At 44.6% G+C, this 25554-nt stretch overlaps 1 protein-coding gene and 1 non-coding gene across 4 annotated transcripts; both read left to right on the forward strand.

Annotated features, from left to right (window-relative positions):
• The first annotated feature begins 11857 nt into the window (after window positions 1-11857).
• LOC145861771 (uncharacterized) lies at window positions 11858-24222 on the forward strand. Of its 3 annotated transcripts, XM_082965197.1 has the most exons (5): window positions 11859-12009; window positions 17461-17652; window positions 20407-20495; window positions 21079-21293; window positions 23741-24222. In XM_082965197.1, the coding sequence occupies exons 1-5, from the start codon at window positions 12005-12007 to the stop codon at window positions 23780-23782; spliced, it is 543 nt and encodes a 180-aa protein (XP_082821323.1). In that variant the 5' UTR covers window positions 11859-12004; the 3' UTR covers window positions 23783-24222. The 3 variants fall into 3 exon arrangements, 2 of the variants coding, with proteins under 2 accessions (XP_082821322.1, XP_082821323.1); XM_082965196.1 differs by lacking the exon at window positions 23741-24222 and having other exon boundaries at window positions 11858-12009; window positions 21079-21854; XR_014381418.1 differs by lacking the exon at window positions 23741-24222 and having other exon boundaries at window positions 17518-17652; window positions 21079-21854.
• A 594-nt stretch (window positions 24223-24816) lies between these two features.
• Window positions 24817-24899, forward strand: trnal-cag (transfer RNA leucine (anticodon CAG)). Its single transcript has one exon. It is a non-coding gene; the product is annotated as a tRNA-Leu (tRNA).
• The last annotated feature ends 655 nt before the right edge of the window (window positions 24900-25554 follow it).

Consider the following 25554-nt stretch of genomic DNA (forward strand, 5'->3'; position numbering starts at 1 on the left):
CGAGAGGGCCAGGAGAAAGGAGACCAGATGGGTGGCCCGTTTCACAATGTCGGAAGGAAGGACGGATGGAAAGAAGGAAGGACGGAAGATAGAAAGGGAGGCAGGGAAGGTGGGTAGGTAGGAAGGAAGGGAGCCCCCCCCCCCCACCCTTTAGTAGGGGATGAAAGGAAGGAGGAAAGGTAGAAAGGGAGGCAGGGAAGGAGGGGAGGGATGGATGGAGGTGGGGAGCTGGGTAGCACTCCCTGTAGCGGTGGACAGAAGTAGAGAAGGTAAACCCTGATGAGTTGTATGGCCAGTGGACAGAAGTAGAGAAGGTAAACCCTGATGAGTTGTAGGGCCAGTGGACAGAAGTAGAGAAGGTAAACCCTGATGAGTTGTAGGGCCAGTGGACAGAAGTAGAGAAGGTAAACCCTGATGAGTTGTAGGGCCAGTGGACAGAAGCAGAGAAGGTAAACCCTGATGAGTTGTATGGCCAGTGGACAGAAGTAGAGAAGGTAAACCCTGATGAGTTGTAGGGCCAGTGGACAGAAGTAGAGAAGGTAAACCCTGATGAGTTGTAGGGCCAGTGGACAGAAGTAGAGAAGGTAAACCCTGATGAGTTGTAGGGCCAGTGGACAGAAGCAGAGAAGGTAAACCCTGATGAGTTGTATGGCCAGTGGACAGAAGTAGAGAAGGTAAACCCTGATGAGTTGTAGGGCCAGTGGACAGAAGTAGAGAAGGTAAACCCTGATGAGTTGTAGGGCCAGTGGACAGAAGTAGAGAAGGTAAACCCTGATGAGTTGTAGGGCCAGTGGACAGAAGCAGAGAAGGTAAACCCTGATGAGTTGTAGGGCCAGTGGACAGAAGCAGAGAAGGTAAACCCTGATGAGTTGTAGGGCCAGTGGACAGAAGTAGAGAAGGTAAACCCTGATGAGTTGTAGGGCCAGTGGACAGAAGTAGAGAAGGTAAACCCTGATGAGTTGTAGGGCCAGTGGACAGAAGCAGAGAAGGTAAACCCTGATGAGTTGTAGGGCCAGTGGACAGAAGTAGAGAAGGTAAACCCTGATGAGTTGTATGGCCAGTGGACAGAAGTAGAGAATGTAAACCCTGATGAGTTGTATGGCCAGTGGACAGAAGTAGAGAAGGTAAACCCTGATGAGTTGTATGGCCAGTGGACAGAAGTAGAGAAGGTAAACCCTGATGAGTTGTATGGCCAGTGGACAGAAGTAGAGAAGGTTAACCCTGATGAGTTGTAAGGCCAGTGGACAGAAGTAGAGAAGGTAAACCCTGATGAGTTGTAGGGCCAGTGGACAGAAGTAGAGAAGGTAAACCCTGATGAGTTGTAGGGCCAGTGGACAGAAGTAGAGAAGGTTAACCCTGATGAGTTGTATGGCCAGTGGACAGAAGTAGAGAAGGTTAACCCTGATGAGTTGTAGGGCCAGTGGACAGAAGTAGAGAAGGTAAACCCTGATGAGTTGTAGGGCCAGTGGACAGAAGTAGAGAATGTAAACCCTGATGAGTTGTATGGCCAGTGGACAGAAGTAGAGAAGGTAAACCCTGATGAGTTGTATGGCCAGTGGACAGAAGTAGAGAAGGTTAACCCTGATGAGTTGTAGGGCCAGTGGACAGAAGTAGAGAAGGTAAACCCTGATGAGTTGTAGGGCCAGTGGACAGAAGTAGAGAAGGTAAACCCTGATGAGTTGTAGGGCCAGTGGACAGAAGTAGAGAATGTAAACCCTGATGAGTTGTAGGGCCAGTGGACAGAAGCAGTGAAGGTAAACCCTGATGAGTTGTAGGGCCAGTGGACAGAAGTAGAGAAGGTAAACCCTGATGAGTTGTAGGGCCAGTGGACAGAAGTAGAGAAGGTAAACCCTGATGAGTTGTAGGGCCAGTGGACAGAAGTAGAGAAGGTAAACCCCGATGAGTTTTAGGGCCAGTGCAACAGGAGTGCATGGGGTTAGAGTTGTCGTTTCACCTGAGCTCCAGTGACGCCAAACCCAGAAAATGTGTATTTCGTTTAGTTTTTTTGTAATCAGAATGATCAGAAAATAAAACATTTGCTTGTATGTTCTTTTCTTTGTTTTAATCAGTAGTGTTGTATGTGTATGTGTGTATGCGCACCTGTGTGTGTGTGAATGTGTAGTCAGTTTAGTGCTCGTGTGTGTGTGTGTGTGTGTGTGTGTGTGTGTTAGTTTAGTGCTGTGTGTGCATAGTCAATTTAGTGCTATGTGTGTGTCAGTTTAGTGTTGTCTGTGCATGTCAGTTTATGTGTGTGTGTCATTTTAGTGTTGTGTGTGTGTATCAACGTAAATAGTCTGGGTGGCCATTTGATTAATTGTTCAGGAGTCTTATTGCTTGGGGGTAGAAGCTGTTAAGGAGCCTTTTGGTCCTAGACTTGGCGTTCTGGTAACGCTTGCCGTGTGGTAGCAGAGTTAACAGTCTATGACTTGGGTGACTGGAGTCTTTGACAATTTTTTGAGCCTTCCTCTAAGCACTCACCCCTGAGGAGCCCCAGTGTTGAGGATCAGCATGGCAGATGTGTTGTTGCCAGACCAGTCTGAAAGTCCAGGATCCAGTTGCAGAGGGAGGTGTTTAGTCCCAGGGTCCTTAGCTTAGTGATGAGCTTTGTGGGCGTTATGGTGTTGAACGCTGAGCTGTAGTCAATGAACAGCATTCTCACATAGGTGTTCCTTTTGTCCAGGTGGGGAACGGCAGTGTGGAGTGCGATTGAGATTACGTCTTCTGTGGATCTGTTGGGGCGGTATGCAAACTGAAGTGAGTCTAGGGTTTCCCGGGATGACTGTGTTGATGTTAGCCATGACCAGCCTTTAAAAGCACTTCAAAGCTACCGACGTGAGTGCTACAGGGTGGTAATCATTTAGGCAGGTTACCTTTGCTTTCTTGGGCACAGAGGATATGGTGATCTGTTTGAAACATGTAGGTATTACAGAATCGGTCAGGGAGAGGTTGAAAATGTCAGTGAAGACACTTGCCAGTTGGTCCACGCATGCTTTGAGTACACGTCCTGATAATCCATCTGGCCCAGCGGCTTTGTGAATGTTGACCTGTTTAAAGGTCTTACTCACATCGGCTGTGGAGAGCGTGATCACAGTCTTCCGGAACAGCTGATGCTCTCATGCATGTTTCAGTGTTACTCGCCTCAAAGCGAGCATAGAAGTTATTTAGCTCGTCTGGTAGGCTCGTGTCACTGGGCAGCTCTCGGATGTGCTTCACTTTGTAGTCTGTAATAGTTTGCAAGCCCTGCCACATCTGATGAGCGTCAGATCCGGTGTAGTACGATTCGATCTTAGTCCTGTTTTGATGCTTTGCCTGTTTGATGGTTCGTCAGAGGGCATAGCGGGATTTCTTATATGCTTCCGGGTTAGGGGCAGCTCTACCCTTTAGCTCAGTGCAAATGTTGCCTGTAATACTTGGCTTCTGGTTGGGATATGTACGTACAGTCACTGCGGTGACGATGTCCTCGATGCACTTATTGATAAAGCTAGTGACTGATGTGGTATACTCCTCAATGCCATCGGAAGAATCCCGGAACATATTCCAGTCTGTGCTAGCAAAACAGTCTTGTAGTTTAGCATCTGCTTCATCTGACCACTTTCTTATAGACCGAGTCACTGGTGCTTCCTGCTTTAATTTTTGCTTGTAAGCAGGAATCAGGAGGATAGAATTATGGTCAGATTTGCCAAATGGCGGGCGAGGGAGAGCTTTGTAAGCGTCTCTGTGTGTGGAGTAAAGGTGGTCTTGAATTTCTTTCGTTCAGGTTGCACATTTAACATGGTGATAGAAATTAGGTAAAACTGATTTAAGTTTCCCTGCATTAAAGTCCCCGGCCACTAGGAGCGATGCCTCTGGATGAACATTTTCCTGTTTGCTTGTGGCGGTATACAGCTTATTGAGTGTGGTTTTAGTGTCAGCATCGGTCTGTGGTGGTATGTAGACAGCTACGAAATATACAGATGAAAACTCTCTAGGTAGATAGTGTGGTCTACAGCTCATCATGAGATACTCTACCTCAGGCGAGCAAAACCTCGAGACTTTCTTAGATATCGTGCACCAGCTGTTGTTTACATATATGCATAGGCCCCCGCCCCGTGTCTTACCAGAGGCTGCTGTACTGTCCTGCCGATAGTATATAACCCGCCAGCTGTATGTTCTTAATGTCGTCGTTCAGCCACGACTCGGTGAAACATAAGATATTACAGTTTTTAATGTCCTGTTTGTACGATATACGTGCTTTCAGTTCGTCCCATTTAATTTCCTGCAATTGAACTTTAGCTTGCTGGACGGAAGGCAAAGGCAGATTAGACACTCGTCGCCGGTTCCTCACAAGGCACCCTGATCTTTTTCCACAAAGTTTTGGTTTCCTTCTCCAGCGAATGATGGGGATCTGGGCCTGGTTGGGTGTCTGTAGTATATCCCTCCCACCCGACTCATTGAAGAAAAACTCTGCTCTGATGTCCAGAAGCTCTTTTTGGTCATAAGAGACGATAGCAGCAACATTATGTACAAAAGAAGTTACGAACAACGTGATTTAAAAAAAAAAATTGTATGGTTGGTTAAGATCTGATAAGACGGTAGCCATCCCCTCCGGAGCCATCACCTAGTCCTGTGCCACATCTTAGTGCTACGTGTATTTAGAATTAGTGTGTGTAGAATTAGTGTGTGTAGAATTAGTGTGTGTGGAATTAGTGTGTGTGGAATTAGTGTGTGTGGAATTAGCGTGTGTAGAATTAGTGTGTGTAGAATTAGTGTGTGTAGAATTAGTGTGTGTGGAATTAGTGTGTGTGGAATTAGTGTGTGTGGAATTAGCGTGTGTGGAATTAGTGTGTGTGGAATTAGCGTGTGTAGAATTAGTGTGTGTAGAATTAGTGTGTGTGGAATTAGTGTGTGTGGAATTAGTGTGTGTGGAATTAGTGTGTGTGGAATTAGTGTGTGTAGAATTAGTGTGTGTGGAATTAGTGTGTGTGGAATTAGTGTGTGTAGAATTAGTGTGTGTGGAATTAGTGTGTGTAGAATTAGCGTGTGTGGAATTAGTGTGTGTGGAATTAGCGTGTGTAGAATTAGCGTGTGTAGAATTAGTGTGTGTAGAATTAGTGTGTGTAGAATTAGTGTGTGTGTAGAACCCTGGCCTCCCAGGCCTTTAGCCACGCATCACTGTCCTGCCTGCTCCCCTTCTCTCACCCCTCCCTTAACCCATCAGGGGGCCCCTGCACTAATTAGGGTCACTAATTGGGGCCCATCCAGTGCCAGGGACTTCTCCACACCTGCACAGTCATGTGAAATTCAAAGAGGTGCGCAAGGTCAGAGGTCAGATGAGGGGGAGAGAGGCGATCAGCTGTGGAGGTCCTCTGGATTAGAGAGAGAGACTTGGGGAAATGAGTGTGTGTGTGTGTGTGTGAGAGAGAGAGAGAGAGAGAGAGAGAGACATTGGGTGGGGTGGGGCACCTCTTGGGGTTAATTGCTGGGTGACCTTAGTAGACTGGAGGGCCCTCACCTCTCCTCACCCCTCCTCACCTCTTCCTTAGCCTGCCTGCTTTTCTCAGCCCAGGGTGGAATGATGGCTGCTTGTTTTGACATGCTTCACACAAGAGGCTGACTGACTTAGCCCTCGGAAAGAAAGAGCCCGGCTGCATTCCTGAGACCAGTCGACCGACCAGGGTCCTCAACAGGCAGGCAGGACGGGACGGGAGGGGATGGGGGGACCATTAGTGATTCTCTCTCTCTCGCACACACACACACCTCCCACCCTGTGTTCTATTCTTCCTGTTCAAACAAGCTAACACTGCTACAAAAGGGTTGGAAGGAACAGTGTGAAAGGCGTGTAGGTTTAGTTTTTGTCCCCATTGGTGTGCAGTGCACAGTCTTTGCCCCTTGTCATTCTTCGGCGCTTTTTGATGATGCGTAAACAAGGAAGTGCATAGGGAAGCAATAGAGGGACATGGTCAAAGGGCGAGAAAAGACGACATCATCGTGCTTGATAATGGTTTGATGGGGCGAAGTGGTCAATGGGCTTTAGTATGTCATTCAGAACAGTTGCATTCAATTTCAGTTGTTATGGAAACAGTTAGAAGGAAGAATAACAAAATGTTTTGAGATACAACACTGACCATGGTTGCATAGCATTTATTTATGTCAATGTGTTTCATACTATAAATCAGATTGTTGAAATCGTACTTATTGACAGAGGTTGCGATAATCCCACAATAGATTTGGAAAATAGTTTTTTGTCTACCTTCCATACCCACCTGTCCAGTCTAAAATGGAGTGTTCACGGTTTCCTTATGATAAAAAAAACACATGATTTCAAGTGAAATTGTCACATTTTGCACATTTTATTTCTCATGTGAAACAATGTGGTTTTGGAGCACTTCATGTGAAATATCGTCACATGTGGATTTTCACATAACTGCAGATTTGCTACATGCAGAGATGTATTATAGGTATTGAATGTGTATGAGCACACTATAGAATTTGTGGCACAGCAGAAAGATCAGTCAGGGTACCTCAAATCCCGAGGTTGTGAGTTCAATTCCCAGATATATTGAAAAGTCAGTGATCATGTCAAATGTAGATGTTGAATTTTGACACTATTTTAGCTGAACATTGTACCACTTACCTTAAAACCCCATATCATTTCATTACTTCCATTACAACAACAAAAATCATGTGAAATAACTGTTGTTTTCACATGTTGAGCTGAAATGTTCACATGTGAAAACAAAAGAGTGATGTCCGTTTTTCACATGTATTCAATATAGAGTTTACATGTTAACACCACCTTTACTCATGTGAGGAGAATAACATCTAATTCGAACTCTCACAGGTGGAATTGCATTTTCACATCTGAAAAACTTTTGCATGTGAAAATCAAATGTTCCCTTTGACATGTTAAAAATGTTCAAATGTTGTCACGTGTAGTTTCATGGGATCAGATGTTGAAATGTTGCATCCCCATGTCACATTTATTTCACATGAGATCATGTTTTCACATGTATAGTTTTATCAGTTATCACATTTGGTCTGCTCGTTGGTTAACCCAGTCCACTTAGCTGACTCACATGTCGTGCAGGCTCGTGCCTCTTTGCTCGGTGATGTTCATTTGATGTGTTTCATCTAACCCTAATCCAACGCACAATCTGTTAGATATCTTATTTAGAACTGTGTCGGGGCAACCCATCCAGAGGTATCATGGTATATATAACATGTGATACATAATGATATGTAGACTTACAATGTATATATGGTAGCTAATTGTGTCTTCTCTGTGTCACGTTTCTGTATAAACATTGTCTTTCGTTTTTTTCACCTTTTGATTTATTCACTTTTCTGCACAATGCACTTTTTGTGCATCATGCTGCCCCAATAAATCCAGTCTATTTTTGAATTCAAGCCTCAGTGGTGGATTTGTTCGCTTTATCGACAGTTTTCGGGTCTCCGTCTCTCCTAGAGTCCTTATATATACATTACAAAATGTTCATGGTGTTGGGCCACACTTTACATTGTGGTGTTGTTATTTCTCTGTAATTATTCCGATAAGTACAGCGTAGATGTTGTGTCACTCCAACGCTTTTTGTGACTTCGTCTTTGCTTATCAATCAAAAGTGTACAGAGAAATCATTGAAGTGTACCAGTGTCCACAGTGTCCCCTCTTCCTCTCCCACTATTTTCAATCTCAAAATCCTTTCAAAACAAGTCTCAGTCAGTATTTTAACTTAACCTTTATTTAACTATGCAAAAGTCACTTAAGAAGAATTTCTTAATTACAATGAAAGCCTACCAGGGAACACTGCCTTATTCAGGGGAAGAACAACAGACTTCTACCTTGTCAGCTCAGGGATTTGATCCAGCAACCTTTTGGTTACTAGTCCAACACTCTAACCACTAGGCTACGTGCCACCCAAATTATAGATTCCCAGTATAAAAGGGATTGTGAAGCAAGGACTAAAAGTTAAGATTACATATTGTTCTTCTTCCTGTGCTGGCATCAATGTGATCAAGGCAAAACATTTTGATGGAAAAATAGCATTGCCATAAATAGCATTGCAATAAAAATAATAAAAACATTTAACTCTCCTTGGACCCAGTGAAGCAAATGTTCACCTCACAGACTAATTCCCCCAAACCAAGGACAATTTGACAACTCTCATTTTAGGTTTGTACAGTATGTTTTGTAAAGGCCTGTATATACTGTATGTCAGTATCAGCTCTTCTTTTCCTTCATTGCTTGACAATTAATTTGTTATTTCTCTTTGGGAGAGACTGCAATGTCACACACTAATGGATTGGTAGGCGACATGACAAGAACATCGAAAACACTGTAAAACGAACCTTCTCTTTCACCTCTCTCTTTTCTACCTTAAAAAATGACCCCTCTTGCCTCTCTCTTCTCTCTCTCTCTCTCTGTGTGAGTTGGCCTCGACTCCATGCTCTCCACCTACCTCTGGGAGGTTTAGTGCCTTTTGCTTTTGTCCATCACAAGAATCAAATGGTTTGACCCCTTGACTCTTCTCTTTTGAACAGTGTGGTACAGTAGTATACCGAGAGAATGTCACATCTACACAGCGCATGTCACATCTGAAGGAGACAGACATTGTCCCCTCTCCCGCCAATAAACAAGGTTAATCACGACAAGGAAATGTTTATTTTCTCCTTAACCACTGTTCATACAGCTCATCTCTCTCTCTCTCTCTCTCTCTCTCTCTCTCTCTCTCTCGGTATCTAAACCTCCCTCGCCCTGTCCGTTTTTCTACTACCATACAGTACGTGCAAATAGTTTCTCACAGGACTAGACCATAAACAATGCTAAGCATATGACTAAAAATAAGTTAATGTTAGCTAAGCTAAACTCAAGTTTACCTTAACAAACTGAGTTAACTCAAGTTTAAAATGTCCCAGAAGTTATAGTCCAAACTCAGCCAAGTGGTCCTGCAGAATGCAAACTCTCCGTCTTCTCCCCCATCCTCCTGCCCCCCCCCCCATCCCCCTGTTGGGCTCGCCGCTCCTCTCTGTAACTGCCGGGTCCCGCTTGCCTCCCTATTGTGGCGCTGACAAAGGGGGCCGGTGCCCTCTCGCAGGCTATGTTACAGACGGCCGTATGAGGTGGACACTCTGGGCCGGCCCGGCGTTATCTGCTGTGACACTTCAGATTATTTCCACGGCTTCCCTATCTGATCTGCACATCCAATTCAATTAGTGCCAATTAGTCAGTCCTTACTCTCCCCTCTCCCCTCTCCCCGCTCCCCTCTAGCTTGTCCACCCCTCGTCCACCCACCCTCTTCTGTCCTCCAGTCCCCCAGCTTCTAATCCTGTACCATCGTCACTAGCTAGTCGCTGCCCCACCACCCTCCATCACCGCCTGGACCAGAGAACGGTCCGCACCAGTGCTCTCAGGAACACTTGTGGAACCCCCTTTGTGTGCCCACCACCCCCTCACCCCCTTACCCCTTCACCCACCCCCCTCCCTGGCTAACTCTGGGCCCAGGCACACCTGGCCTTTGCAAATTGGGAGCCCTCAAAAAGCACCGAAAGAAAGGCAGGATGGGGGGAGGAAGAGGGGGAGGAAGGGAGGGGCGTTGTGGTTGACAGGTCTTTCAGCATTCCGATGGAGCAAAAAGTTAATGATGGGTCTTTTGTTTGAGTCCCCCAAAGAGAGAAAAGCTGGCCGGAGAAAATGCTACAGAAAATCACTGCTTATGCCAGTGAGCAGAGATAATAAGGTACGCCACCAAGTACATGGACCGTGGGGCTTTTCCCTTGTGTTTATATCGCTTACATGATCCCTTTATGTTTAGCTGAGAAAGTGCACTCATCCTGACTCGTTAGTGTGAAGTCATATCTCTGTTGTTTACCGTTCCAAATCAGTGACACTGAATTGAATTGACCTCATAATCTAGAACACATCGAACTACATAGATCCAGACCTGTAGCTACAGCCAGATAATGGAACTTCCCCAAGAACCCATAGGATCATAAGCGTGCTAACGCACAGAAATCTGAAAGTGTAACATAATGTTTCAATTAACACCCCTATAGGAAAGAGGAACAATGATGGTCCCCCATAGTCCCCTTCTCTCTCTCTCTCTCTCTCTCTCTCTCTCTCTCTCTTACCCTCTCGCCCCATCCCTCTCTCATCCCATCCCTCTCTCCCTCCTCCCTCCAGATCTCTAATAAAAGACCCCCTCATACGCCCTCCTTCCCCAACAGGCTTTAATCTGGGCTGACAGTTTCCCCCGTAATTGGTCATAACACCCAGATGGGCCAGTCCTTAATTTGCTGTTCCCAATACAGTGATGGAGGAGGCCATGGAGGGGGTGGGGGGAAGTGGATGAGAGGCCAAAGCCTTGATTTGTTGGTTATAGATACAAGAGCAGTAAACACCTAAGGCTCCGCGCCCGACAGTTTGAACAGGCTTTTGTTCACACGTCTATTGAAAAGGGAATGAGGGCCCTCCCTCCCTCCTTACCCTCTTTCGCTCTCCCTCGTTCTCACCCCATCTCTCTCTCTCCCTGTTTCTTTCGCCAGGAAAAGAGAGCTGGTGGAGCAGGGAGAGAGGAGTGTATATTTTGATGTATTGAAGGTGGACCTGAATATGATTATTGATTAATGATCAATCATTTTCTGATTGATTGAACAGGTGAAGGACCAGGGTAGATTTACAAGGTAAGGTGTTTAGGGTGAGAGTTGAGATGGTGTAGAGTAAGGAGACACTGCTCCTGTGTGGTCGTATTTCTCCATGGGAGACTGTTTAGACAACGGGGCAGTCAGGCCGAGGTGAGGGCCCCCTGGCACTAATGAGGGCAACCCGCTGGACACTGTGACCCTAGGGGTGTAGGGGTCAACGGGGCCTGATGGAGGTGTCAGACAGGGCCTGGTAGGGTCTTTAGTCCAGAGTGTGTGTGTGCCACTCTAAGACAGTGGAGGTCACACCCTGACAGGCTAGTCGTCAATGGTCACCCTAAGGGTCACTGTGGGGGGTGTTAAGTAAGACATAATCATCCACTGGTGGCAGAGCCGAATGGCAACAATTGTTGAGAGAGAGAGAGAGAGAGAGAGAGAGAGAGAGAGAGAGAGAGAGAGAGAGAGAGAGAGAGAGAGAGAGAGAGAGAGAGAGAGAGAGAGAGAGAGAGAGAGAGAGAGAGAGAGAGAGAGAGAGAGAGAGAGAGAGAAAGAAACTGCGCCCATATTGATACTTTGGGAATATGGGCCCTGGAGAGCTTGAATGAGGAGAGGAAACAGTATTCTCCCGGGTTGGGGTCAATTCTTTTCCCAAGCCTTGCAGCAGCAGTCCAATTAAAGGCAATTTCTCCCACTGCACATCTGAGGCCCTTGAAGCCGCGCGGTCAGTTGGTGCAGTTTGAGAAGAGGAGGAGGGGAAGAAGAGTGTTGTCAGCACACACCCCACAGGGCCGTTGGGGTGTGTGTGTGTACGCCCGTATGTGTGCATGTGTGTGTGAAGGGATGTGTATGCGCAGTGGGGCAGCCGCAGTGAAACAGCGGAACAGGACTAGGGCACGCAGATGTGTGAGTCTCTAGACTAAGCCCTGCCAAGACCTGCTGTGAGGGTCACGACCTTTACAGAATCAGTGCTCCTGCTTGTCAGTACTAATGAAGGTCAAGGTCCCACCAACACCAGCTGCATGTAGGGAGAGAGAGAGAGAGAGCGGGAGGGAGGGAGGGATGGAGAGAGGGGGGGAGTGGAAAACAGAGGGGAAGACAGGGAGGGAGGGGGAGACAGGTGGAGAGGTGGAGAGAGGGAGAGAGAGTGGGAAACAGAGGGGAAGAGAGAGAGAGGGAGAGAGAAAGAGAGAGAGAAGGAAAGAGGGGGAAAGAAAGAGGGTAGACAGGAAGGGGATAGGGAGGGTGGGTTCACACATTGAAGCCCCCTCAGCTGTCCAGTCCAGGACAGGGGAGGTAGAGAGTAAAGATGGGCTCCTCTCAGCAGCTCAGAGGACACTACAGAGAGTATTGAGAGGGGGAGCTACCAGCCACAGGTGCTGGTGCAGAGCACATGGGGTGAGTAGAGTATAACCTTTAGAGCTCTCATCATTACCATCACCACCTCTCTGGTCGATTCTTATCCTCTGTGTGTGTGTGTGTGTGTGTGTGTGTGTGTGTGTGTGTGTGTGTGTGTGTGTGTGTGTGTGGTGAGGAAATTGATTGGTGGATTTAGGTGAAACTTCTGTGATCTCAGTAGATGGGAATGTATCTAGTGATGTGATAGACAGTGAAGCAAGCAGACATGTTGCTATTACGTCATTGCTAGCTAACGTTTGGTTATCTTGGGGTTTGTGATCTATGGAGGGAGAGGCAGGAGGGGGGTGAAGGTTACAGACAGGGCACGAGAGTTTGAGAAAGGGCAAGATAGAGGGAGAGAGAGAAATAGAGACAGAGAGAGAGGCATAGAGAGAGAGAGAGAAAGACAGAGAGGAAGAGAGAGATAAAAACAGAGAGAGAGAGAGAGAGAATGACTTAGAGAAAGAAAGAGTGAGATAAAAACAGAGAGGGAAAGAGAGATAAAGACAGAGAGATAGAGAAAGACAGAGAGCATTATTTGTGGTGTAATCCAGCTTTAGAGAGACATGCCCTCGATTAAGATCTCTGCCTCTCTCAGTTGAACTTTTGACCATGTCACCCACCTATCATCCTCCTATGGGTGTGAGTGTGTGTGTGTGTGTGTACGTGCGCGTACATAATACCATTTATCTGACCTATAGGATCAGATGCTGTCAGGCGTTGCCTAAGCCTGAATTGAGAACGCATGTTACGTACACCATGGCATACCCACTCATGGTACCACTTTATTTTGCGGAAATTACCTAATATTTCCTTGGAACCGACATGGTAACATGGTAATTACAAAGTAATAACCTATGAATTACTTAATTGTGTTGTGGGGACTCTTTGCAACAAGCACCATTTGGTTCCAGGTAGTTTTAGTTACAATTATTTGAAGTAAGTATAAGAAAGTCCTCACTAGCTAGGTTTCCATCCAATTGGCAACAGATTTCCATGCAAATATTCTAAAAGCCACATAAAAACAAGATGCGCATTGCAGATAAAAGGCTGTGCTTGATGACGTAGTGCTCATTATCGTTGGGCAATATTTGGGGAGACCTCTTCTACGATATACTACTCAGAATATTACAATACCGAATATAATCATTTTGCGCCGTTAATGACTAGATTATTCCAGACTGCAATTTTTGTGCTTATTTATGGTATTATAGTCACATTCTCATTAAATAATCTTATTATGGCAAGAAATAAGGCTTAGTTAATTCATTTAGACTTCCTTTTCAACATCTTGACACAGTCTAACTGATGATGCTGCACAGTTTTGATTGGTAAAGTTCAAATACATCAAATCAAATCGTATTAGTCACATTGGAAATGAGAACCTGCTCTCAACTGGCCTACCTAGTTAAATAAAGGTGAAATCAAATCAAATCGTATTAGTCACATTGGAAATGAGAACCTGCTCTCAACTGGCCTACCTGGTTAAATAAAGGTGAAATCAAATCAAATTGTATTAGTCACATTGGAAATGAGAACCTCGCCCTCCATTTGGTAAATCCGACCACAACTCTATCCTCCTGATTCCTGCTTACAAGCAAAATTAAAGCTGGAAGCACCAGTGACTCGGTCTATAAAGAAATGGTCAGATGAAGCAGATGATAAGCTACGGTACTGTTTTACTAGCACAGACTGGAATATGTTCCCGGATTACACCGATGGCATTGAGGAGTACACCACATCAATCACTTTCTTTATCAATAAGTGCATTGAGGACGTCGTCCCCACAGTGTGACTGTACGTACATACCCCAACCAGAAGCCATGGATTACAGGCAACATTCGCACTGAGCTAAAGGGTAGAGCTGCCGCTTTCAAGGTGCGGGACTCTAACCCGGAATCCAGCTATGCCCTGCGACGAACCATCAAACAGGCAAAGCGTCCTTACAGGGCTAAGATTGAATCATACTACACCGGCTCCGACGTTCGTCGGATGTGGCAGGGCTTGCAAACTATTACAGACTACAAAGGGAAGCACAGCCGCGAGCTGCCCAGTGACACGAGCCTACCAGACGAGCTAAATCACTTGCATGAGACATGCCTGAGAGCATCAGCTGCTCCGGACGACTGTGTGATCACGCTCTCCGTAGCCGACGTGAGTAAGACCTTTAAACAGGTCAACATACACAAGGCTGCTGGGCCAGACGGATTACAAGGACGTGTGCTCCGGGCATGTGCTGACCAACTGGCAGGTGTCTTCACTGACATTTTCAACATGTCCCTGATTGAGTCTGTAATACCAACATGCTTCAAGCAGACCACCATAGTCCCTGTGCCCAAGAACAGAAAGGCAACCCGCCTAAATGACTACAGACCCGTAGCACTCATGTCCGTAGCCATGAAGTGCTTTGAAAGGCTGGTAATGGCTCACATCAACACCATTATCCCAGAAACCCTAGACCCACTCCAATTTGCATATCGCCCAAACAGATCCACAGATGATGCAATCTCTATTATACTCCACACTGCCCTTTCCCACCTGGACAAAAGGAACACCTATGTGAGAATGCTATTCATTGACTACAGCTCAGCGTTCAACACCATAGTACCCTCAAAGCTCATCACTAAGCTAAGGAACCTGGGACTAAACACCTCCCTCTGCAACTGGATCCTGGACTTCCTGACGGGCCGCCCCAAGGTGGTGAGGGTAGGTAGCAACACATCTGCCAGGCTGATCCTCAACACTGGAGCTCCCCAGGGGTGCGTGCTCAGTCCCCTCCTGTACTCCCTGTTCACCCACGACTGCATGGCCAGGCACGAGTCCAACACCATCATGAAGTTTGCAGACGACACAACAGTGGTAGGCCTGATCACCGACAATGACGAGACAGCCTAAAGGGAGGAGGTCAGAGACCTGGCCGGGTGGTGCCAGAATAACAACCTATCCCTCAACATAACCAAGACTAAGGAGATGATTGTGGACTACAGGAAAAGGAGCACCGAGCACGTCCCCATTCTCATCAACGGGGCTGTAGCGGAGCAGGTTGAGAGCTTCAAATTCCTTGGTGTCCACATCACCAACAAACTAGAATGGTCCAAACACACCAAGACAGTCGTGAAGAGGGCACGACAAAGTCTATTCCCCCTCAGGAAACTAAAAAGATTTGGCATGGGTCCTGAGATCCTCAAAAGGTTCTACAGCTGCAATATCGAGAGCATCCTGACCGGTTGCACCACTGCCTGGTACGGCAATTGCTCGGCTTCCGACCGCAAGGCACTTCAGAGGGTAGTGCGTACGGCCCAGTATCACTGGGGCAAAGCTGCCTGCCATCCAGGACCTCTACACCAGGTGGTGTCAGAGGAAGGCCTTAAAAATTGTCAAAGAGTCCAGCCACCCCAGTCATAGACTGTTCTCTCTACTACCGCATGACAAGCGGTACCGGAGTGCCAAGACTAGGACAAAAAGGCTTCTCAACAGTTTTTACCCCCAAGTCATAAGACTCCCGAACAGGTAACCAATGGTTACCCGGACTATTTGCATTGTGTGCCGCCCCCAACCCCTCTTTTACGCTGCTGCTACTCTCTGTTTATCTTATATGCATAGTCACTTTAACTATACATCCATGTACATACTACCTCAATTGGCCCGACCAACCAGTGCTCCCGCACATTGGCTAACTGGGCTATCTGCATTGTGTCCCGCCACCCACCACCCACCAACCCCTCTTTTACGCTACTGCTACTCTCTGTTCATCATATATGCATAGTCACTTTAACCATATCTACAAGTACATACTACCTCAATCAGCCTGACTAACCGGTGTCTGTATGTAGCCTTGCTACTCTTATTTTAAAATGTATTTTTACTGTTGTTTTATTTCTTTACTTACCTACACACACATACACACACACATACCTTTTTATCGCACTATTGGTTAGAGCCTGTAAATAAGCATTTCACTGTAAGGTGAACACACCTGTTGTATTTGGCGCATGTGACAAATAAACTTTGATTTGATTTGAACTTGTTCTCAACTGGCCTACCTGGTTAAATAAGGGGGAAATAAAAATACATTAAAATGCGCTGAATACAACAGGTCGATAAAATACACAGCTACAGAATTGAATATTTGACCCAAGGTGTGTCAACAGTGTGTTACAGTGAAACGCTTACTTATGAGCCCCTAAACAACAATGCAGTTTCAAAAAAATACAGATAAGAATAAGAGATAAAAGTAACAAGTAATTAAAGAGCAGAAGTAAAATAACAATAGCTATATACAGGGGGATAACAATACAGAGTCAATGTATTGTATGATGATGTACCGCGGTGTGTGATGTCACCGGTTATTAAAATGACTATGCATAGATGACAACATAGAGTAGCAATAGTCTGGGTAGCCGTTTGACTAGAAGTTCAGGAGTCTTATGGCTTGGGGGTAAACGGAGTATAGTCTTACACTTCACAATATATTGTCATTGTCAAATGTCACGATATTCGATTTAATCATGTATCGGGACAACCCTAGTGCACATAAAACACCTTTTGTGTTTAAATTACCATCTACCGAATACAAAATAAGAGTTAATTGGGTTTCTATAGCATTTTCAACTATACTGATGGTTTTCTCCAAAAACATGTTGCGTTATAGAGTGAGTGTGCCCACTCTGGTATTGGCACTTGAGCTCTAGCCAACAGCTGGCAGATACAGTACTGGTATAGCCTACATGATGAGATTATTATGGACAAAAGAGTGAGATTATTTTGATTTGTGAAACGACAGCCAAGCATCGATGATCATGTCACCAGAATAGGACCATTCGATATTTATTGGAAAGGAGCATCGAGCTCATAGTGCACTGTGAAGTTACTTATTTCATCTGTAGCCTAATAAACTGCATGCTTTCCCGGCGAGTTGTAGTTGGAGGACCACACAACATGTCATCGCGTGACTCCAGGTTTACTTCGATATGATGTTTATTAAATCAATATTTGCGCATAAAAGCAATTCCACTGACATTTCTCGCATAATTAATTTTACCGACACAAAAAGATCCCACCTTATCGAGCATATTTTGTTTTGTCGACATTTGGAAAATTTACTGACAAATTGTCAGTTTCCATCGGGCCTATCATGACTGCATAAAAAGGTTGGATGGAAAACTGATAATTGATGCCTCGTAATTTACCAGGTAAATACACATTTTTCTTTACTGTAAAATAAACTAAAAGCCCTCTCATATTACCCAACCAGTCTCCTTCAAGTCCATCCCAGTCTGTTTCTATATCAAGATTCGGCTCAATTCATTTCAATAAATTCAGGAAGGAAAACTACCACGCCAAACAGTGACCATATGATTGACCAAGACAGGCACCAATAACACATCTGGGACCAGGTTGCCTTTATTCAACCAGTCTCCCGACTTCCCAGTCTGTTCTCTTTGTCCACAGTTGTGCCAGGGATGTCTGGTTGGCGGTTGCTAACTATGTCACTTTGTGCCTGCCCAGACGACTGCTTCCTCTGCCACCATTCTGGCTCCACGCTGAGACAGTGACCATCCATTACGGGTCTGTGCCACAGTGTGCCAGTCGGCTCCAGCAGACAGACAGTATCTTCTGTGACCTCATCATCATGAGACAGTGGTGAGAATGGTGATGATGATGATGATGTACCACGGTGTGTGATGTCATTTAGTCTTGGCCAGTAAGGCTCTCACTGGCTGACTGGCATTGTTTGTCTGTCTGCGGATTCTGATAGAGTTTTCTAGACTACAGATGACCTCTTTGTGCTGCTATTCGTTTTTTTAGATAGTCATGTGCACACACACACACACACACACACACACACACACACACACACACACACACACACACACCACACTTCTAATCATTAATGTTTGTCACCTTTTCACTTACCTGAAATGCTTTCCTCAAATAAATCGAATTTAATTGCATAATTTTTAACAGTCGGGTAGAGATAAATATAAAAGCCAACATTAAAATAACAAATAGGTACATTTAATTTCAGTTCCAAATCATTCAGAGTAATTGAACTCGACTTGGAATGGACATTTATATTAAATTATTATTATGTTAAAATTCGATCTCATTATTAAATAGGAACGGAACTGAGTGAAAATAATGGAATTGAAGACAACACCAAATATAATCTGATTCACCTTATTTGTTTTAAGGGACACTGGTTGCCTAATTCGATATATTTTAATGAATGAATTCGTCATAATTAATATATTTAATTACATCTGCAAAACAAACAATATATTCTATAGCCTATTTATTTGTAGGACTATGGCCCCTCAGTTTCAATGAACTCAGTGCCTTTGACTGTTTGGCAACAGTGTCTTGGCTGGCACGCTGCAGGTTGTCAGTCTACTTGTCGTCTCTACTGGAGAACTGCAGGGAATGCAACAGGTGGCAGAACATAGAGTTAGAGCGCCACCTACAGGCCTCTAAGCAGTAGGACCGTAGTCTCTCTGTACTCTAGTCTAGCAGTGGACAGGGAACAAATGCAGCAGACATGTTGCCAGTTCTAGAACAGTTGTAGAATTCCATACTGTACAGATGTGTTATTTCTTATTTGTTTGTGTGTGCATGTATTGCAACGGCTCGATATTATATCATGTCAATATCACATCGTATCGAAATCCCCTATCCAAATGTATTTATTTATTTTAATTTAACCTTTATTTAACTAGGCAAGTCAGTTAAGAACAAATTCTTATTTACAATGACGGCCTACCAAAAGGCTAAAGGTCTCCTGCGGGGACGGGGGCTGTATATATATATATATATATAGGACAAAACACACATCACGACAAGAGAGACAACACAACACTACCGAAAGAGAGACCTAAGACAACAACATAGCATGGCAGCTAAACATGACATCACAGCATGGTAGCAACACAACATGACAATAACATGGTAGCAACAAAACATGGTAGTAGCACAAAACATGGTACAAACATTATTGGGCACAGACAACAGCACAACGGGCATGAAGGGAGAGACAACAATACATCACACAAAGCAGCCACAAGTGTCAGTAAGAGTGTCCATGATTGAGTCTTTGAAGGAAGAGATTGAGATAAAACTGTCCAGTTTGAGTGATTGTTGCAGCTCGTTCCAGTCGCTAGCTTCAGCGAACTGAAAATACAAGCGACCGAGGGATATGTGTGCTTTGCGGACCTTTAACAGAATGTGACTGGCAGAACGGGTGTTGTATGTGGAGGATGAGGGCTGCAGTAGATATCTCAGATAGGGGGGCGTGAGGCCTAACAGGGTTTTACAAATAAGCATCACCCAATGGGTCTTGCGACGAGTATACAGAGATGACCAGTTTACAGAGGAGTATAGAGTGCAGTGATGTGTCCTATAAGGAGCATTGGTGGCAAATCTGATGGCCGAATGGTAAAGAACATCTAGCCGCTCCAGAGCACCCTTACCTGCCGATCTATAAATTATGTCTCCATAATCTAGTTTAGGTAGGATGGTCATCTGAATCAGGGTTAGTTTGGGAGCTGGGGTGAAAGAGGAGCGATTACGATAGAGGAAACCAAGTCTAGATTTAAGCTTAGTCTGCAGCATTGATACGTGCTGAGAGAAGGACAGTGTACCGTCTAGCCAAAAACCGTCTAGCCAGAAGGACAGTGTACCATGATGCAAATGTTGCGGTAGCTTAACATTTAAGTGCATTGGGTCAGTAACTGAAAGGTTGCTGGTTCTAATCCCCTGGCCGACTGGGTAAATAATATGTCGATGTGCTCTTGAGCAATGCATTTAACCCTAAATGCTCTGGAAAAGAGTGCCTGTAAAAAAGGGAAGTGATATGCTCGATCTGTTTGGTTCCAAAATGTTACATTTAATTATGTTTGTACACATAAAAAACCGATGCAGAAACAGAAAGAGAGGGAGGGACGAGTCTGCTTAGAAATCGGGACTCGTGGCATCATTCTGGTTTGGTTTTGTTTTCACAGCACAGCGGAGTCACCGAGGGTTCAGTGGTATCTACAAGGCTGCTCTGTCACATTTAATTCTCTCTCTCCTTCTCTCTCTCTCTCCCTCCCTGTCTGTCTCTCTTCCTCCCTTCCTCTACTGTATTCTCAGTACCATCATTTTAAAAGCTGGTTCACAGCATCATCCTCTATTCCCTTGTTCTAAAATAGTTTATCTTGTCCTTGTCTCATCCTCTTCTCATCCGTACCAAACCTCTCTCCTGCACTATCTTTAGGTCTGACCGAGCATGCCCTCCTCCTCTCCTCCTCCAAGTCGCTTTCCCTCTCCTCCTCTCTCTTCCCCCTTACTCCAGTCGGTTGTTTTGTGCTCTTTCTGCCCTGTGGGGTTGTGACCCCGTTGACCTTTGTGTGCCCTCTGCAGTGTAGCCTCTCAGTCAGCTGCAGCTGTGGTCCTGCCAAGAGAAGGGATAATCCTATCACACAGTCATGCTGCTGAGAGAGGCAGAGCAGGTGAAGAACTGTATATTTGCGTGCGTGTGTTTGTGTGCGTGTGTGTTTATGTGTGTGTGTGTGTTTATGTGTGTTTGTGTGTTTGTTTGTGTGTGTGTGTGTGTTTATGTGTGTTTGTGTGTTTGTTTGTGTGTGTGTGTGTGTGTGTGTGTGTGTGTGTGTGTGTGTGTGTGTGTGTGTGTGTGTGTGTGTGTGTGTGTGTGTGTGTGTGTGTGTGTGTTTATGTGTGTGTGTGTGTTTATGTGTGTTTGTGTGTGTGTGTGTGTGTGTGTGTGTGTGTGTGTGTGTGTGTGTGTGTGTGTGTGTTTATGTGTGTGTGCTTTTGTTTGTGTGTGTGTGTGTGTGTGTGTGTGTGTGTGTGTGTGTGTGTGTGTGTGTGTGTGTGGTGTGTGTGTGTGTGTGTGTGTGTGTGTGTGGTGTGTGTGTGTGTTCCGGCATGTGTGTTTATCCATGTCCACGTGATGCATAATTATTAATTGTCAACAGACTGAATATAAACTGACTGACAGAGTGTTTGTGAGTGCTATGTAATATACATTAATCTACTCTCCCCAACCAAACCTGCATCTATCTGGGGCATTAGTCCTAGTACCATGGCTACAGTACGATACGCCAGCCAGGTGCAGTCGGCACCAGCAGAACCTCGCCTTGTGCCGTAGTCTTTCCACAGCCTGCTGTCTCCAAACAGAGCCACAAACAACAACTTGTAAACACACACAGACAGAGATGCCAGATGCCGGGCTGAGTGTGTGTGTCCTCAATCGACGCAAGGCATCAGATCATCATCTCCTAAACCCAGTGAGCTCTGTATTATCTCAGTTAAAATCCACACTGACTATCAACACACAGATGCTGCTGCTCGATGGCTGTACTGTCCTGGCCCCATTCCTCTCTCTCTCTCTCTCTCTCTCTCTCTCTCTCTCTCTCTCTCTCTCTCTCTGTCACTCTCTGTCACTCTCTCTCCCCATCTCTCTCCCCATCTCTCTCTGTCTGTCTGTCTGTCTGTCTGTCTGTCTGTCTGTCTGTCTGTCTGTCTGTCTGTCTGTCTGTCTGTCTGTCTGTCTGTCTGTCTGTCTGTCTGTCTGTCTGTCTGTCTGTCTGTCTGTCTGTCTGTCTGTCTGTCTGTCTGTCTGTCTGTCTGTCTGGGAAACCCTGTGCTTATTGACTAAAACAAAATCCAGGAAACAAATGTCTAAATAAGCATTAAATGGCTCAACTATCCCTTAAAGAATTAGCTAGCTGCCCCAGACAAGACAAGACGGGATGGTAATGATAAACAACTTAACTTCTCATCCCTGATGCCGAGTCCCTATGGGTTTATCCACTGAGTCAGGTCAAAATCAGGACATGATAGGCCTGTATGTGTATATATATATATATATATATATATATTACACAATTATTATTATAATTGTTTTATAAATTGTTACCAAAAGGAGGCCTATAATAAAAATAGAACATGAAAATGAGTTTATTTTCAGTGTCCTACATCTCCTCCCTGAGCCATAAGCATCAATTACTTATTATAACAGCACAATAAAGTGGCAATCAGCAGTAGCAACTATAACAAAGTGTATTGTTTCTTCTCCCCGCCCCTGTTTTCCTAAAAAGCTGATTGAGTGAGAAATGTAATCACTCAAACCATTCACATATCAACATTATATTTTTTACCATGTTTGTTTCAGTTACATTGTTCACAAATATTGGAGTAAAACCAGCTTATATTTCGATGGGTATGACAGTTGAATTTAAAGTTCATCCCAGTGGGCACAAACATCAGTTGTCATCAGTTGTCTGCTATGCAGACGACACACAGCTGTACATTTCAATGAAACATGGTGAAGCCCCAAAATTGCCCTCGCTAGAAGCCTGTGTTTCAGACATAAAGAAGTGGATGGCTGCAAACTTTCTACTTTTAAACTCGGACAAAACAGAGATGCTTGTTCTAGGTCCCAAGAAACAAAGAGATCTTCTGTTGAATCTGACAATTAATCTGGATGGTTGTACAGTCGTCTCAAATAAAACTGTGAAGGACCTCGGCGTTACTCTGGACCCTGATCTCTCTTTTGAAGAACATATCAAGACTGTTTCAAGGACAGCTTTTTTCCATCTACGTAACATTGCAAAAATCAGAAATTTTCTGTCCAAAAATGACGCAGAAAAATTAATCCATGCTTTTGTTGCTTCTAGGCTGGACTACTGCAATGCTCTACTTTCCGGCTACCCGGATAAAGCACTAAATAAACTTCAGTTAGTGCTAAATACGGCTGCTAGAATCCTGACTAGAACCAAAAAATTTGATCATATTACTCCAGTGTTAGCCTCCCTACACTGGCTTCCTGTTAAGGCAAGGGCTGATTTCAAGGTTTTACTGCTAACCTACAAAGCATTACATGGGCTTGCTCCTACCTATCTTTCCGATTTGGTCCTGCCGTACATACCTACACGTACGCTACGGTCACAAGACGCAGGCCTCCTAATTGTCCCTAGAATTTCTAAGCAAACGGCTGGAGGTAGGGCTTTCTCCTATAGAGCTCCATTTTTATGGAATGGTCTGCCTACCAATGTGAGAGACGCAGACTCAGTCTCAACCTTTAAGTCTTTACTGAAGACTTATCTCTTCAGTAGGTCCTATGATTAAGTATAGTCTGGCCCAGGAGTGTGAAGGTGAACGGAAAGGCTGGAGCAACGAACCGCCCTTGCTGTCTCTGCCTTGCCGGTTCCCCTCTTTCCACTGGGATTCTCTGCCTCTAACCCTTTTACAGAGGCTGAGTCACTGGCCTACTGGTGTTCTTCCATGCCGTCCATGGGAGGGGTGCGTCACTTGAGTGGGTTGAGTCACTGACGTGGTCTTCCTGTCTGGGTTGGCGCCCCCCCCCCCCCCCCCCCTTGGGTTGTGCCATGGCGGAGATCGTTGTGGGCTATACTCGGCCTTGTCTTAGGACGGTAAGTTGGTGGTTGGAGACATCCCTCTAGTGGTGTGGGGGCTGTGCTTTGGCAAAGTGGGTGGGGTTATATCCTGCCTGTTTGGCCCTGTCCGGGGGTATCATCGGATGGGGCCACAGTGTCTTCTGATCCCTCCTGTCTCAGCCTCCAGTATTTATGCTGCAGTAGTTTATGTGTCGGGGGGCTAGGGTCAGTCTGTTACATCTGGAGTATTTCTCTTGTCTTATCCGGTGTCCTGTGTGTATTTAAATATGCTCTCTCTAATTCTCTCTTTCTCTCTTTCTGTCTTTCTCTCGGAGGACCTGAGCCCTAGGACCATGCCTCAGGACTACCTGGTATGATGACTCCTTGCTGTCCCCAGTCCACCTGGCCGTGCTGCTGCTCCAGTTTCAACTGTTCTGCCTGCGGCTATGGAACCCTGACCTGTTCACCGGACGTGCTTGTTGCACCCTCGACAACTACTATGATTATTATTATTTGACCATGCTGGTCATTTATGAACATTTTAACATTTTAACATTTTGACCATGTTCTGTTTTAATATCCACCCTGCACAGCCAGAAGAGGACTGGCCACCCCTCATAGCCTGGTTCCTCTCTAGGTTTCTTCCTAGGTTTTTGGCCTTTCTAGGGAGTTTTTCCTAGGGAGTTTTTCCTAGCCACCGTGCTTCTTTCACATGCTTTGCTTGCTGTTTGGGGTTTTAGGCTGGGTTTCTGTACAGCACTTTGAGAATATCAGCTGATGTACGAAGGGCTATATAAAAATAAATTTGATTTGAAATTTGAATGTCTAGTTTTGATTTACATTTGGTTGAGGTGTCAACTATTGTGAATTCAACGTGAAATCAACCAACAATGTCACCATGTTATTAGATTTAGGTTATACATTGGATGAAATTAAGAAGAAAGGCCTTTACATTGATGACTTTTTGCAAATCCAATCAGTTTTCCACGTCATCGCATCGATTTCTTGGGGTTGAAAGAACGTTTCCTCAACCAGGTTTTGCACAGTGGAATGGGGCATTTCTAAGTTATATTCTCCAAGAAAGTGGGTACAGATCATTCATTTATTAAGTCCAAAAATGAATGTAGCAACCGCTGATTGCTCCTTTAAAGCGTTAGCGTTGTGCTCATTAATTTACTCTTTATCCCAGTACAAACACATCTAATTCCAATAGAAGTGGGTCGGCTGTGAAATCGCTAGGTCCTGACTGCTAATAATTCCCTATACATTTATACACTCATAAAACAGTAAAATAAGTTTTGTACAAAAGTGTCGATATTCTTACCCTCAAAGTAATTTGAAAAATCATTCAATTGAGCATACGAATGCATCACAACATTTTTAATTGCAACATCTCCCGGTCTTTTCGTATGTCAGGATGGCCGAGCGGTCTAAGGCGCTGCGTTCAGGTCGCAGTCTCCTCTGGAGGCGTGGGTTCGAATCCCACTTCTGACAAAACATTTTGCGGAAATTCTGAGAAATTACAATGAATAATAAAATGAATGGTGCAATGACAGTACACTACTCCATGACACCTTGTATGCAGGAACCGCTAAAATAACGTCTTTGCTCTTATTTTAAATATTCGTTTTATTGCATAAAATTAATTCGTGTTACATAAGCATTATGATCATGAGAAATCAATCAAGTTCAGAATTGTAATTAATTCATATTTTGTATTGTGCAATAACGCAATAATTTGTGATAGCCTGGTGAAGATACAGGCCTATCTGAATAAAAGTTTGTGTTATTCTTATTCTTAATTCGTTTATTTCAACTTATTGATTGAAGTATTTTTTTCTGTAAAAATTCTTAATATTTCAATAAAAACACATATTTACATTTGACAACTTACAGAAAAACATCTTAAAAAGACCGACAATATTTCTCTCTATCTTGCAGCAATCGCAAAAATATAAGACTAGTTTATAAAATAATTGTAAAACTAAAGAATTTCATAGAACTTCTAGAAATTGACAATGGACAACCTCGAACATTTTCTCTAATGGCACTTTTATCCACCACAGATTTGAAGAAACCTGAATAATTTAGAAATAATTAAGAACATAAGGTATATATATATATATGTTTTACATCTAGGCCAGCCATT

This window comes from Salmo salar, chromosome 18 (assembly GCF_965601325.2).
Source record: "Salmo salar chromosome 18, fSalSal1, whole genome shotgun sequence".
NCBI lineage: Eukaryota > Metazoa > Chordata > Actinopteri > Salmoniformes > Salmonidae > Salmo > Salmo salar.

What these genes read in the sequence shown, in the direction of transcription:
- LOC145861771 (XM_082965196.1), top strand. An exon ending in CTCATCATCATGAGACAGTG is followed by an intron (nt 17,653 to 20,406) that starts GTGAGAATGGTG and finishes TGCCCTCTGCAG; the next exon opens with TGTAGCCTCTCAGTCAGCTG. An exon ending in TGCTGAGAGAGGCAGAGCAG is followed by an intron (nt 20,496 to 21,078) that starts GTGAAGAACTGT and finishes CTGGGGCATTAG; the next exon opens with TCCTAGTACCATGGCTACAG.